The following is a 13,533-nucleotide window of genomic DNA, read 5'->3' on the forward strand; positions in this document are numbered from 1 at the left end:
GATCTATCCCCAATCCCTACCGGCTGGAGTTGGCGCGCCATGAGCGGGGGAAGCTACTAAATTCACACAGATTTGCTTCCAGGAAAATAAAAACAATCTGAGTTAAAAGTACAAAGGATATGTGCGCAATCTGTCCTTCGTACTTTTAACTCAAAGAGTGTTGTATTTGTGCTGCTTCAACAAGAGTCAAGCTGTTCTAGGCTCCCCCCAAAAAGCACCAAGCAGACTCTTTGTCCCGGCAAAATCCTTTTATTAAACGAAGGTAAAATTTCTTGCGTTCACCTTCAGCCAAAGGCCTGGCAAACAGTCTTCCAAGGGTCCAATTAAGAGCACAAACCTTATCTACCTTGGAGAGCTGCCAAGTAAATATTTCCAAACGCAGCGCTGACAAGGAAGGTCTCGGCACAGAGTCTCTGAGATGCACAGACAGATCTTCACCATGCTGCAATGAACAAACTGTTCCCTGCAAAAGCCCCCTCTCCTTTTGCACTTCTTTGGGAGGGGCCATTCACCGTTCACCTGTGGCCTTCCTGCCACGTCGACTCTTAGTTCCTAATTGTTCTTTTCTTTTGGCAGCTCTGTGCGTGCGCAGACTGGGAACTGGCTCCAGCTGCTCCCCCGCCTCACTGCTGTCAGACTCTGAAGGCAGCCGATGACTGCCAGCCTGTCCTGGCCCCATCTCTGCCTCTGACGCAGAGCCCTCGTCCGAGCCGTCCTCAGCCTCCAGGACTGGCCCAGCTTCCTCCACAACCTCCTCATTGTCCGATTCTGCTACCGGCTCCGCCAGCTGCTGGGCAGGTCACAACACAAGCGGGGACATTGTGTGACCCCCCTTTTAATGTTTATATTAACCTATCCAACCCCTGACTAAATCCACTTTTGCTCTCTGGCTCACAATTCTCTTCTGCCGTCTTATATTTAGCTATAACTCACAGGCCTTGCTAGGAGATCTCTGCCCGTCAGAGCGAAACACCAGAAATCAACCGCTCGAAAACTGAAACGTAGAATTTATTCAGCGCAGCGTCAGTCTTCCTCACCCCTAGAATGTCTCCCCCATCCAAACGGAGTTACATTAAAAGGCAACCTTACACTTGGGTGTTTATTTTTGGTCTTTCCATCGAAGAAGTTCAATTTCTTATTTTTAAGAAGTGGGCATAAAACGCTCCAAGCCCATGAGGAGAATAAGCAAATTATTCAAAGCCAAAGGAACAGAGTCTCGTTGAATGGCAATGATAGCTGCAAGATTTCCAGCTGGCTGTGTTTTTCACCAGCTGGGCTATATGAGTTTTGAGTACGAAATATGCTTTTTTTCCGCTGAAGACAACCTCATATGACGGCTGCCCCCTTTTCCGTTTCTCAGTTTGGCTTTGAAACTTTATCTTAGACTTAGCAGAAATCTGGCCAGGCTTTTAAATATCTTTTCTTAATTTTTGTTTAGGCTGGATTGGATCCACATATAGGAGGCCACCGAAAAAGCTTCTCAAAGTGAGATTAGGTTAGACCTGACCAACAGGATTCCAAACCATGTTTTACAGCCCGTAAGATTTAGAGCTATTCCTCGCTTTCAATGCATAAGGAAGCTTCTCAGGATCTCTGTAGGAGAAGAATGAAGGAATCCTGGCACATTTGCTTTCCAGAAAGCGAATTCTTTCTCAGGTCCCAGGCGAAGAGAAATATACCAGGCCTTTGGTCAGTCTCTAAGCCAAGGACCTGCTGCCAAACCCTAACCAGGTATGGACACATTGCCAGCTGCACCAGGCCACTGAGATGCCAGGGCAGCAACACACAACAATTCTACCTGGAAACTATTTTGTTCTCTCCCTCTCTCTTTCTCCTCTCTCTCCCTCTCTTGTTCTTCCTCTTTCTCTCCCTGCCCATTCTTTCTCCTTCTCCCTTTCTTTTACTCTCCCCACTCTTTCTCCCTCTCGTTCTCCCCTTTTCTTTCTCTCTCTTCTCATTCTCCCCCACTCTTTCTCTCTCTTCTCATTCTCCCTTTCTCTCCCCACCCCCTTTTTTCCTCTCATTCTCTCCCCTTTCTTTCAGTCACTCTCCCTGAGTCTTTCACCTCCCAACGATGGGTGCCAGAGCCACACCACGATCCAGATTCCTGCTGGGTCTTGAGGTGAAGCCTGTCTTTTAATCGGTTGAGAGCACCCCGACGCAAATCAGCAAACTGCCTTCAAAAGGCCGGTGCAGTGCAAGCAGTTCGGGTTACCGCCTTCCTGGGCCATCGATCCAAAAGTTTCAGCCAATTTTCTAACCCCAAAGCTTTACTTTCCACCCGCTCCTCCTGACTGGCTAGGCAGGATTAGGGCCACCCAGGACTTGCAAAGGGAGGAACGATCCTGAAGCCCGAGCAAACAACTTGTTGGTGCTTTCAGTCAACGGTGGGCATTGTGTCTCTGGCAGCTTGGGTTACATTGGGCCATTTCTGAGTTCCACTCTGACCCCAACAAGAGGACAGGGTCAAAAAAAGTCCGATGCTTTACGTCTTTTGGGCAGCTGTAACAGGTTGTCCGTAATAGAGGCGGGATCCTGAGCCACAGGGGTCTGAGAGAGCGTCCTGGAGGTCGGGGTGACCGTGGGGGTTTGCAGGGCAGCGGAAGGGGTCTTGTAGCCAGGGGTTCTCACATGTGCAGGGGACGGGGTGTAACTGGCCCGGAGAGCTTTGTCCGTGAACTTGCTAGCAGTGCGGTTCACTAGGCGTTGCAAGGCGGGAGACATGGCCGGGCTGAGTCCTTTTGGTGTGAGGCTGGAAGGGGGGTGGGGAATAAAAAACAAAATTAAGGACTTCAGATAAAAGGTTCTACTAAGCAGTTCTATTAAGCATTGGTCAGCCCGCAGCTAGGATAGTGTGATGGCACAGCGGTTAGAAATGCAGTAGGGCAGGCGGACTCTGCCCCAAAGCCTGGAGTTAGATCCTGACCAGCTCAAGGTTGACTCAGCCTTCCATCCTTCTTAGGTCAATAAAACGAGGACCCAGATTGTTGGGGTTTGCAAGAGGCTGACTCTGTAAAACTGCTTACAGAGGGCTGGAAAGCACTGTGAAATGGTATATAAGTCTACGTGCTATTGCTATTTCTTTGCCCTTCCTTCCTTCCTTCCTTCCTTCTTTCCTCCTTTCCTTCCTCCCTCCCTCCCTCCTTCCTTCCGGTTAGAATGCCGTATTGCAGGCTGACTCTGCCTACTGCCAAGAGTTTGATCCTGACCGGCTCAAGGTTGACTCAGCCTTCCGAGGTGGGTAAAACGAGGACCCAGACTGTTGGGGTTTTTGCAAGAGGCTGACTCTGTAAAGCTGCTTAGAGAGGGATGTAAAAGCACTGTGAGTGTGCTACCTTGACGGATCGCTCACCTGGCAAGGTTCTCCGTGACTCTTCTCAAGGCTTCTTGTTTCTTGGCTCTGTTTTTAGCAGCTGCCTCGTTGGCCATCTTAAGGCCCAGCCTCTCTCGGCGCCCAGGTTCCAGGATCTGTGAAAATACCAGCTGATTGGAGTCTGATCCTTCCGACTGTAACTTCATCCTCCTTACCCTTTTCTCACTGGTTGAGAAAGCCGAAAAGGATGCTCTGGAACCCATTTTCCCAAACTCTTCCACACAAAGTGCCATCCAAATCAGGGCAGGTTAAGAGTCAGGTGTTGCTGCAGTGACTCAACTATTTAAGTCAGGGCTCCCCAAACTTGGCCACTTTTAAGACTTGTGGACTTCAACTCCCAGAATTCCCAAGTGAGCATAGGTGGCTGGAGAATTCTGGGAATTGAAGTCCACAAGTCTTAAAAGTGGCCAAGTTTGGGGACCCCTGATTTAAGTTAACTGGGGAAGCCAGATTCATTTAACAACCAGGTTACTAAATTAACAGCTGCAGGGATTCACTTAGCAGCTGCTGCTGCTGCTGCAAAAAAAGTTGTCATAACAGAGACAAAGTTCACTTAACAAACATCTTATTTAGCAACAAAATTTGGGAGCTCAGTTATGGTCGTAAGTTGAGGGCCTGAAATACCTTGAAAGCCGGTCCTGGGCTCCGGTCGACATAGGGCGTGTCGGAGCCTTCCAACCGCAAAGGGGTGCTTTCTATCTCTCCCCAGGTCATAAGAGGGGAGTCATTCACACCTAGGAAGACACATTGGCCGGTCAGTGTACTTGATGTGGCAGGAAACCCTGGCTTGCCATCTGAATGCTAGTGTGGCTTGGTTCAAATATCTGGAGGGAGGGATCTTTTTCCTTACAGACCAGCTGAAGGAGACGTTATTACAAAACGGAAAATACTGAATCCTAAAAAATGTAAAAACAGTCCCTTTGAGGGGCCCTTGGTGTCCTCTGATCTTGATGGTTGTCATCTGTGCTAGAAAGGGATGGAGTTTGGAAGGAGAGGAGGAGGAGGAGGAGGAGGAGGAGGAGGAGGAGGAGGAGGAGGAGGAGGAGGAGGAGGAGGAGGAGGAGGAGGAGGACTGTGGAGTCCTTGGTGCTCTCTAAGCTTAACTGCTTTCTTGCAGACGTTTCATGACCCTAATTATGTAACATCATCAGTAGCAAACCCCACTCCTTTCTGGCACTGATGATACTACCTAGTTAGATCATGAAACGTCTGCAAGAAAAGAGCCATGCTCAAAGGCACCAAGGACCCCACATTCCTCCTCCCCCTCCTCCCAAACTCCGCTCCCTTCTAGCACGGATGGAGTTACCTAGTTTGGATCATGAAATGTCTGCAGGAAAACCACCAAGCTCAGAGAGCACCAAGGACCTCTTCTGTCATCCCAGGGCAACAAATATTCTCCTTTATTAGCGCAATCCTTTTGTTATGAAAGATATGAAGATAGATACGAAAGAAGGTGAATTTTTTTAAAAAAGAAACAGAAAGAACCAGAGCTTAAACATCGATTCTGTCAAAGTACCTCCTGTAATTTAGGTATGCATATGTGTATGTATTTAGCACACCACGGATCAAAAGGTAATGATTTACAAAGAGTCCTTGACTTATCAACTACTTAGTGACTGGTTACAAAGCCACAGGGGATGAAAAAATGACTTATTGGTCCTCACGCTTACAACTGCCACAGCATGCAATCAAAATTCAGGTGCTTGGCAACCGATACGAATTTACAACAATGGCCAGGATTGTAGGGTTATAAGATCACCATTTGCAACCTTTCCCAGCCAGCTTCCAATAAGAGTAATCAATTGGGGAAGCTGGATATCTTGTGTGTGAGTGTGTGTGTGTTAAAAAAAAAACACAATAAAGAGGATTTTCTTTCTTACCGGGAGCGGGGGAGGGTGTGGCCACAAATCCGTATCCGTTTACCTTCGGAGATTCCTGGGGGATAAGCTCCTTCCCGTCGGGCCCCACTTTGCCTTGTTTGTACTGGGATTAACAAGAGAGAAAATGAGCGTTAGCGTTAATTACGGAGCGCTTTAAAGGTGCAGCCCGCCACCCTGCAAAAGTGGGAGAAAAAAGCTAAAAAGGCTCAGGCTGTTAAAAAAAACACACACACACACACACATTTCGGTAAATGGAATTAAAGCAGAGGAACCACCATTTTCCCCTCAGGTAAACTAGAAACTCTTCTTCCCTTCCTTTCTTCTTTTCTTTTCTTCCTTTCCTTCTCCTTCCTTCCCCTGCTTACCATTTCCTCTCCTCCTCCATTTCTTTCCTTCCTTGCTTCCTTTCTTTGTCCACCCTTTCTTCTGCTCCTCCATCTCCTTCCTTGCTTCTTCCCTTCTTCTCCTTCCTTCCCCTGCTTACCATTTCCTCCCCTTTCCTTCCTTCCTTCTCTTTCCTTCCTCTGCTTACCATTTATATTCCTCCTCCAACTACTTCCTTTCTTCCTTCCTTCCTTCCCCTGCTTACCATTTCCTCCCCTTTCCTTCCTTCCTTCTCTTTCCTTCCTCTGCTTACCATTTATATTCCTCCTCCAACTACTTCCTTTCTTCCTTCCTTCCCCTGCTTACCATTTCCTCTGCTCCTCCATCTCTTTCTTTCTTTCTTTCTTTCTTTCTTTCTTTCTTTCTTTCTTTCTTTCTTTCTTTCTTTCTTTCTTTCTTTCCTTCCTTCCTTCCTTCCTTCCTTCCTTCCCATTCTGCCATTATTTCTCATTCAATTTGCTCTGATTCATTTGCCAGTTCAAAAGAGCAGAAACAGCCCTCTTATAAATAAGACAGGACACGGGAAACCTTACGCCCCCACCTGAGCATTGAGGGCTGCTGCTTGCTGAAGCTGGCTCTTGCTCACTGCTTGACTGAAGGGATCCTTCAAGAAACGGGTGTTCCTGTGAGCGACCTCGCGTGGCTTTTTGAACACATCTTCCTCATCAGGAACTCCTGAAAAGACACAGCACCGTATTACTCACAACCCTGCAAAGCGGGAGCTCAGCATGAATTCCAGGCTCTCATCAACGAAAGAGCAAGACAACCTCAAGCCATGGAAGAGAGAGACCCAAATCAGCCGCCAAGCCAAAAAATAATAATAATAATCAAAAGAAGCTTGCTTTCTCTTCGTCCTGCCTTTATCGCTTCTCTTCTGTGACAGACAGAAACAAGGCAGGTAAGACAGATCAGCTTGCACGGGAGAAAGATTTGAAAGAAGGGGGGATTTCTTTTCCTGGCCGTTTCAAAATAAGAAAACATCAAGGATCAAAATGAACAGAGTGGAGAAAGACGAGAGATGATGCAGGAATTCCGGTTTTGCTATTTTTACAAATGGCTCAAGGTGGCAAACATATCCAGCACACCTCCCTCCTCCTATTTTCCCCACAACCACCACTCTGTGGAGGTGGGTTGGGCTGAGAGAGGGACTGGCTCAAACTCACCCAGCCAGATTTCATAGTTACGACGGGACTAGAATTCACCTTCTCCTGGTGACTGACCGAAAGTCACCCACCTGGCTCTCTTTTCTTTTCTTAAATATTTTATTGATTTTCTGTTGTTTACATTTTGTTAGTGCTTAATAACCCACCTGGCTTTCATAGGTAAGCCAGGACTAGAACTCTCCTGTCTCCTGGTGATCCAATGTCACCGAGCCAGCTTTCACAGCTAGGACGGGATTAAAACTCACCGTCTCCTGGTGATTGACCCAAAGTCACCCAGACAGCATTCATAGCTTAGGTAGAACTAGAACTCCCAGTCTCCTGGTGATTGATTCCAAAGTCACCCAGCCAGCTTACACAGCTAAAGCAGAACTAAAACTCACCATCTCCTGGTGATTGACCCAAAGTCACCCAGCCACCTTTCATAACTAAGCCAAGACTGGAACTCACTGTGTCCTGGTGATTGGCCCAAAGTCACCCAGCGAGCTTTCACAGCCAAGGCAGGACTAGAACTTACCGTCTCCTACTTTCTAGCTTAGTGCCTTAACTACCAAACCAACCTGGCTCTCTTAACAAGTAACAAAGAGCAACCAATGTAAGCTTGGTGGACCGGGGGGGGTGTAAATCACCATTATTACCCAGCTTCCTTTTTACAACAAACAGACCTTCTCAGGGGGAGCACAAGCAGCCTCACCTGGCGGATAATACATCAGTGAATTCTTGGCCTTGTATTCCCACGTCTCTACTCCAGCTTTGCCACTCCCCAGGGCCTGCTGCTCCTCCAGCGACGGGAGAGCTAACTGCTCCTGATGCCGCTAAAACAGGAAAGAAAAACACCATCAGCTGCTCGCACGAACAGAAGGGAGGATCTACACCCGGTGATCCTGAAATGTACCTAGGAGTAAATGAATATTTTAGCGTTTTTGAGCATATCCAGCTTCTCCTTCGCAGAACTCCACTGTGTATCCTGTATGGAACTAGATCGATCGAGGAAAGCTTCGGGGCCTCCTTCCCCCGGGGCGGGTTTACCTCGCATGTACGTGGCTTTCGGTGGGCCGAGGGCCGTGATGTTTTAATCATGCGAAACGAAAGGGATGATGCAAGGTGCACGTAGCTTTCTCAGGCGCACGGGTTGGGCTGACAATTGTCTAGGGTCTTTGGTGAAAATAGATTTATTTTTTTAAGTTTGTTTTTTCATTGCTATTTATTAGTTGGAAAGCATATGGTTGTTTAAGCAGGGTGATTGGTCGCTGCACAAAAAGGCCTTTGGAAACCACGGGGTGCCTGTTGTGCTGACGGTATTCATTTTCTACAACTTAAAACTGTCCACATTTGAAAAGGAATGACATGGCGCTACTGTCATCCTTCCAAAATGAGGAATGGAAGAAGCTTAGAGAGCCGGCTGGTGGTGGAGGCACCTAGCTAGAAACCAGGAAACAGTGAGTTTTAGCCCCACCATAGGCATGAAAGCCAGCGGGGTGACTTTGGACCAATCACCAGGAGACGGTGAGTTCTAGTCCCACTTTAAGGCAAGAAAGGCAGTTGGGTAACTTTGGGCCAATCACCCAGAGACAGTAAGTTTTAGCCCCACCCCTCCTATGCATGAAAGCCAGCTGGATGACTTTGAGCCAATCACCAGGAGACGGTGAGTTCTAGTCCCACCTTAGGCATGAAAGCTAGCTGGGTGATTTTTGGACCAATCACCTGGAAACTGTGAGTTGTAGTTCCATTTTAGGCATGAAAGCCGGCTGGGTGACTTTGGGCCAGTTCCTTTCTCTCAGGGACTTTAAGGCAGAACCAAAAAAAAAAAATTCTAAAATATATGTTTTTTAAAAAGCCTCTTTTCTTTGACCAAGGGAGGAGCAATGGCTCCAAACCTCCATATAGAGAAAGCTGCTCCTTACCTGGGCAAATTCCTCTTCGGCTTCGTAAAGCCAATAATGCTTCGCTTTCTCCTTCTCTTTGGCCACTTCCATGATCTGCTCGAACGAAGCATTATCCTCGCTGGTGTGTTTGGCCAAGAAATTGTCCAAACAGGGCAAAGCATCTTTGTTTTCTTCCTCTTCCACTTCACCTGAAAATAAAGAAAATGCAACTTGGGGGAAGGAAAACAAAAAGAGATCCAGACACATTAGGAAGCTCACGTTCTTTGAATGATCAAATCTTCTAAGCTGCGGGGACAGAAAGAAGGTAAAACTGTAATCTAGCCACGGTGCTGAGATTGGCTACTCCGATTTTAATGAGATCAAAGAAAAACTCTTGCTGTGAGATGGGCTGCAAATAAATTTAACGAATACATTTAACAAATAAATTTCATCCCCACCCACCCCATCCCCAATCCAGCCGGAGCTGAAGAAGCTTCTTGGATGAAAAGCGAAATGTCTTCAAAAAAAAACAAAACAAGGAAGTCTAGTTGCCTCTTGAAAAAGTTGTCCCAAGAGGCAACTGGACTTTCTGGTTCTTCTTTGAAGAGCTTTCGCTTCTCATCCAAGAAGCTTCTTCAGCTCTGATAGGATAGCGGGAAATGGAAGGATTTATATTCCTTGCATTCTTTAGCTGGAAAAGCTTCTTAGATGGGAAGCGAAACATCTTCAAAAAAAAAAAAAAACACCAAAAAAACCAGAAAGTCCAGTTGCCTTTTGAAAAAAAAGGCACCTTTGGTATGAACCATTCAGTGCGAAGTTTCCTGTTCGTGGGCGTGATTAGCAATGAATCCGTTTCGCTGGAATATCCCGCTCCAAGTCAAAACCCAAAGGGCCATACGCTGAACAATCAAAAGTACTACTCCAACGGCTTACCTTCATCGAGCGATTTCACGGTGAGCTTGGGCTTACTCAGCACAGAAGGATCACCAGAGTGAACATCAGGGGTTTCAAAAGTTGCCGGGGTGACATCTGTCCCGAGGAACAGAAAACACAGATTTACAAAGTATAGAAAGTTACTGCTCTGAAAATACAAATCCCCATCAGAAAAAAAATCCCAAAACACTAAATCTCAGAAAGCCTGATTGACCTAATGATGCTTTGGGGGCTGAAGGTTGGGAAATTACCAGGCCAAGTTTCGCTTCTTGGTGAAAAAAAATCAAGGTAACAATCCAATAAGTTGGCGATTAATTATACATCTACCTCTGTCTTCAAATGACAATGTCCCTTCAAGGAAAGTTGTTTGCTTGGTACCTGACATACCAGCGAAAACTAGCCAGTGTCAGCTGCCTCGTGACTTGCTACCCTTTCCAGCCAAAACAAAGGATTACGTGTTAAGTAGGTTTGGTACTTGTCATTTTTACTACATGTCATGGTCCCAAGAACCAATGAATGATAAGTACTAAGGGATCACTGTAGAAAAAAAGAGAAGGGGATAACCAGCAGCAAGATGGACAGTGAGGGTGAATTAGACATGTCTCACCTCTGGTCTGGGTGACCAACCCATTTGTTAGAAATGGTGTGGGGTCTTCTGCTTGGGTGAGGGTTGGACTAGGTGACCCACAAGGTCCCTTACAACTCTGTTAATCTGAATCTATCTAAGATGATCAATGGCCTGGAGGCTAAAACATACGAAGAACGGTTGCAGGAACTGGCCCCGGCTAGTCTAGGGAAGAGAAGGACCAGGGGAGACAGGAGAGCAGCCTTCCAATATTTGAGGGGCTGCCATAGAGAGGAGGAAGGGGTCAAGCTATTTCCCAAAGAACCTGAAGGCCAGAAAAGAAATAAGGGATGGAAACTGATCCAGAAGAGATTCAACCTGGAAATTAAGGAGAAACTATCTGACAGTGAGAACAACCAACCAATGGAACAGAAGTTGCCTTCAGAAGCTGTGGGAGCTTCATCACTGGAGGCTTTCAAGAAGAGATTGGAGTGCCATCTGTCAGAAATGGTGTAGGGTCTCCTGCTTGGGCAGGGGGTTGGACAGATGACCTACAAGATCCCTTCCAACTCTGTTAACCTGAACCCAGATTGGATCCTAGAGGGTCTAATCTGGGTTGGTCATTGGGACCAGAGGTGAAGAGTCCCAGTTAAAAGGGCAACAAATGCACCCTTGGGAAATTTGAAGGCCAGGTGAGGGACAGATCCTCATGGAGAAACTATGTAGTGGCTAGGAATAAAAAATGACTTGGTGGCACAATGAATCGAACCCATCAAGTGATCAGGCATTCATATTTACAAGGTGCAGGAGTATCTCTGGCAGTTTTGCCCAGCGAGGAGCCAAACTTGATGGCTATCTGTCTCATCTTCTCCAAATCACCACTCTCTTCGGCTTCCAGGTATTCCTTCTGGGCACGCAGCTTCTCGACATCAGGGAAAAAATCCCTCTGGATGATTTTTTCCAGGCTCTGCAAAAGCATTCAGAAGAAAACAAAATATGTTTCCCTGATAAATATTTAAAACAGGAGGCATTTGGATTACACAATTCTGAAGTCTTCTCTTTTGATATGGTGAGTCAAATGGTTGGAACCCCAAAAAGGCTTTAAAAAAGAGGTTCAACAAGGAATATAAACACACACACACACATATATATTCATTCTTAAGTTTTCGTGGATATTTATATGTACGGTATTCAGCTTTGTTTGGGTATTTTCCCACGTCATTGTAGTTGTGCTTTTAAAGTTGTAGCAACGTTTTGGCAGAATCTCATCTGCCATCATCAGGCTTCTGTATTGTGTTCGTCTGTGAGTCAGACTTTCACAGCCGTTTCCGTTTTAAATTTGGTGCTAGCCTACTGCTGTGCCAGAATGTTTTTTTCTTCATTCTGATTGGTTGAGAGTCTTGGTCTGTGTTTATTGGTCTTGGAGTTTGCTGTGTTCTGCTTGATTGGTGGGTTGGACTAGAAGACCTCCAAGGTCCCTTCCAACTCCCTGTCCTATCCTGTCCCTTATTCTTCATTCCATTCCATATTTCCTACCCTACCCTACCCTATTTTATTCTACTCTACTCCAATATTCATTCTATTCTATTCTATTCTCCATTCCATTCCCCTTTCTTTTCTCCTCCTCCTCCTCTTCCTCTTCCTCCTCTCCATTCCATTCCTTTTGCTTCTCCTTCTCTTTCTTCTCCTTCTCCCTCTTCTTTCCCTTCTCCTTCTCCTTCTCTTCTATCGTATCATTCCTATTCCTATTTCTATTCCCCTGATATTTCCACTCACATTGCACTATTGACAGTAGAATTCTTTTTCTCCTATCTTCCCTTGCTTCTCTTCCCCTTCTTCCTGCCCACCGTTTCCCTTTTTTACTTTCCTATTTTGCATCTTATTTTATCTTGCAAAAAAAAAGGTTAAACCAGGGGTGGGGTGGGTGGGCTTAGCCACGTAAATTCTGGGCACCGTTGTGGTCGTAAGTCGAGGACTACCCGTACCAGTAAAGCCATAATTAGCAAAGTATATAAATTTGAATCAGAGATTAAAGGGATGGAATGTAACAATGTTTTGGGAATATTTTGATTTCCTCCTCCTCCTCCTCCTCCCACCTCCGCACGACGACCCTGCGAGGTAGGCCAGAACGGGAGTTGAAAAAGAACGCCGGACCGCCAACTAGGTGAGGAAGCGCCCGAGGGCTGATCGACGACGACCAGCCGGGTCCCCCGAAGGCCTATCCGGCCTCGTCCCATCACCTGAATGTAGGAATCCTCGTCCAGAACCCTCTTGGGGCACTTAGGGGCTTCCTGGGGCGCCTCCTTCCGCAGAGCTACGGCGGAAGCCTCGGCCTGGACGGGCACCAGCGCCTGGGCCGAAGCGCCGCACCCGGCCGGGCCCCCCGGAGGCTCCATGTCGCCCCACGAATCGTCTCCCGTGGTAACGCAGACAGGCCTGGGCTCTCACTTCCGGAAATACGGGCACTTCCGGAGACACACCGGAAGCGCTTTCTCCTACGCCGTCCCGGCATGCGCGCCAAGGCCACTCCCACCCAAGGGGTGGTAACCCGAGCGTGCAGGAACGCCTCCTCTTGACGTGATATAGAGGTAAGGCGAAGGGGACAGCGCGTGATCGCTTCGGGTTCTGTTCGCAGCTGCAGCGGGGCAGGAGGGGAAGGTGTGAGTGGCTTGGAACGCCCGACCGAGCCTACTCTGCAGGGTCGTCGTTCATCTTAGACTCAGTCCTCCTAATTTCACTCCTCCCCCCAAAAAATAAAACAAATAAGACAAGTGGATATCTGAAAAGCAGGGATTTGCGCCTCTGCCGCCCCTTACGATTTTAATTATGGAATGATCCATTGATTTCTATTTCCATCTTTGCAAAATTTGCATTTTTTAGGAATCCTGGGATCCGTAAGTGCAAAACCTTCACTGTTCTACTTTGCATGTTGCGTTGCGTTGTTGCATTATAAATATATTTTTGCATTTTACACACCCCAATCAACTTCTAAGATGCCACAAAAAACAGCCATTAAAAATCATCTTCTTTTAATGACCCCATAATCCCTTGCAGGGTGGAGTTTTGGCAACCGAATGGAGCTGAGTGTTTACTGGCCGGATGCCTTTCCTGCTGCCAATGCGGAGTTTTGTTCCGCAGATATATTCTCCTTGTACCCAGAGGAAGATCTGGGTCCCATGGTCATGGGGAATCCTCGAGGTTGTAAGTGTGAAAAATGCTCATCCTCAGAAAAATGCTCAACATTTTTCAGTGACGTCGTAACTTTGAATGGTCACTAAATGAATTCTTATAAGTCAGTGATGGCTAACCATTTCCACGTTGCGTGCCACACACACATCTCCCACATGCATGCACAGCAGATACTTGACAATCA

The 13,533-nt window shown here is 46.9% G+C and overlaps 1 protein-coding gene across 1 annotated transcript; it reads right to left on the reverse strand.

Annotated features, from left to right (window-relative positions):
• Positions 1–991: 991 nt before the first annotated feature.
• ESS2 (ess-2 spliceosome associated protein) lies at positions 992–12,643 on the reverse strand. Its single transcript, XM_026723796.2, has 10 exons — positions 12,401–12,643; positions 10,959–11,127; positions 9,596–9,691; positions 8,702–8,871; positions 7,492–7,612; positions 6,179–6,312; positions 5,254–5,356; positions 3,998–4,107; positions 3,353–3,468; positions 992–2,752 (listed from the first exon to the last, which is right to left on the reverse strand). Exons 1-10 carry the CDS (start codon positions 12,554–12,556, stop codon positions 2,467–2,469), a joined length of 1,461 nt encoding a protein of 486 aa, XP_026579581.1. The 5' UTR covers positions 12,557–12,643; the 3' UTR covers positions 992–2,466.
• Positions 12,644–13,533: the final 890 nt, after the last annotated feature.

This window comes from Pseudonaja textilis, chromosome 15, assembly GCF_049901715.1.
Source record: "Pseudonaja textilis isolate UNSWEBS1 chromosome 15, rPseTex1.2, whole genome shotgun sequence".
NCBI lineage: Eukaryota > Metazoa > Chordata > Lepidosauria > Squamata > Elapidae > Pseudonaja > Pseudonaja textilis.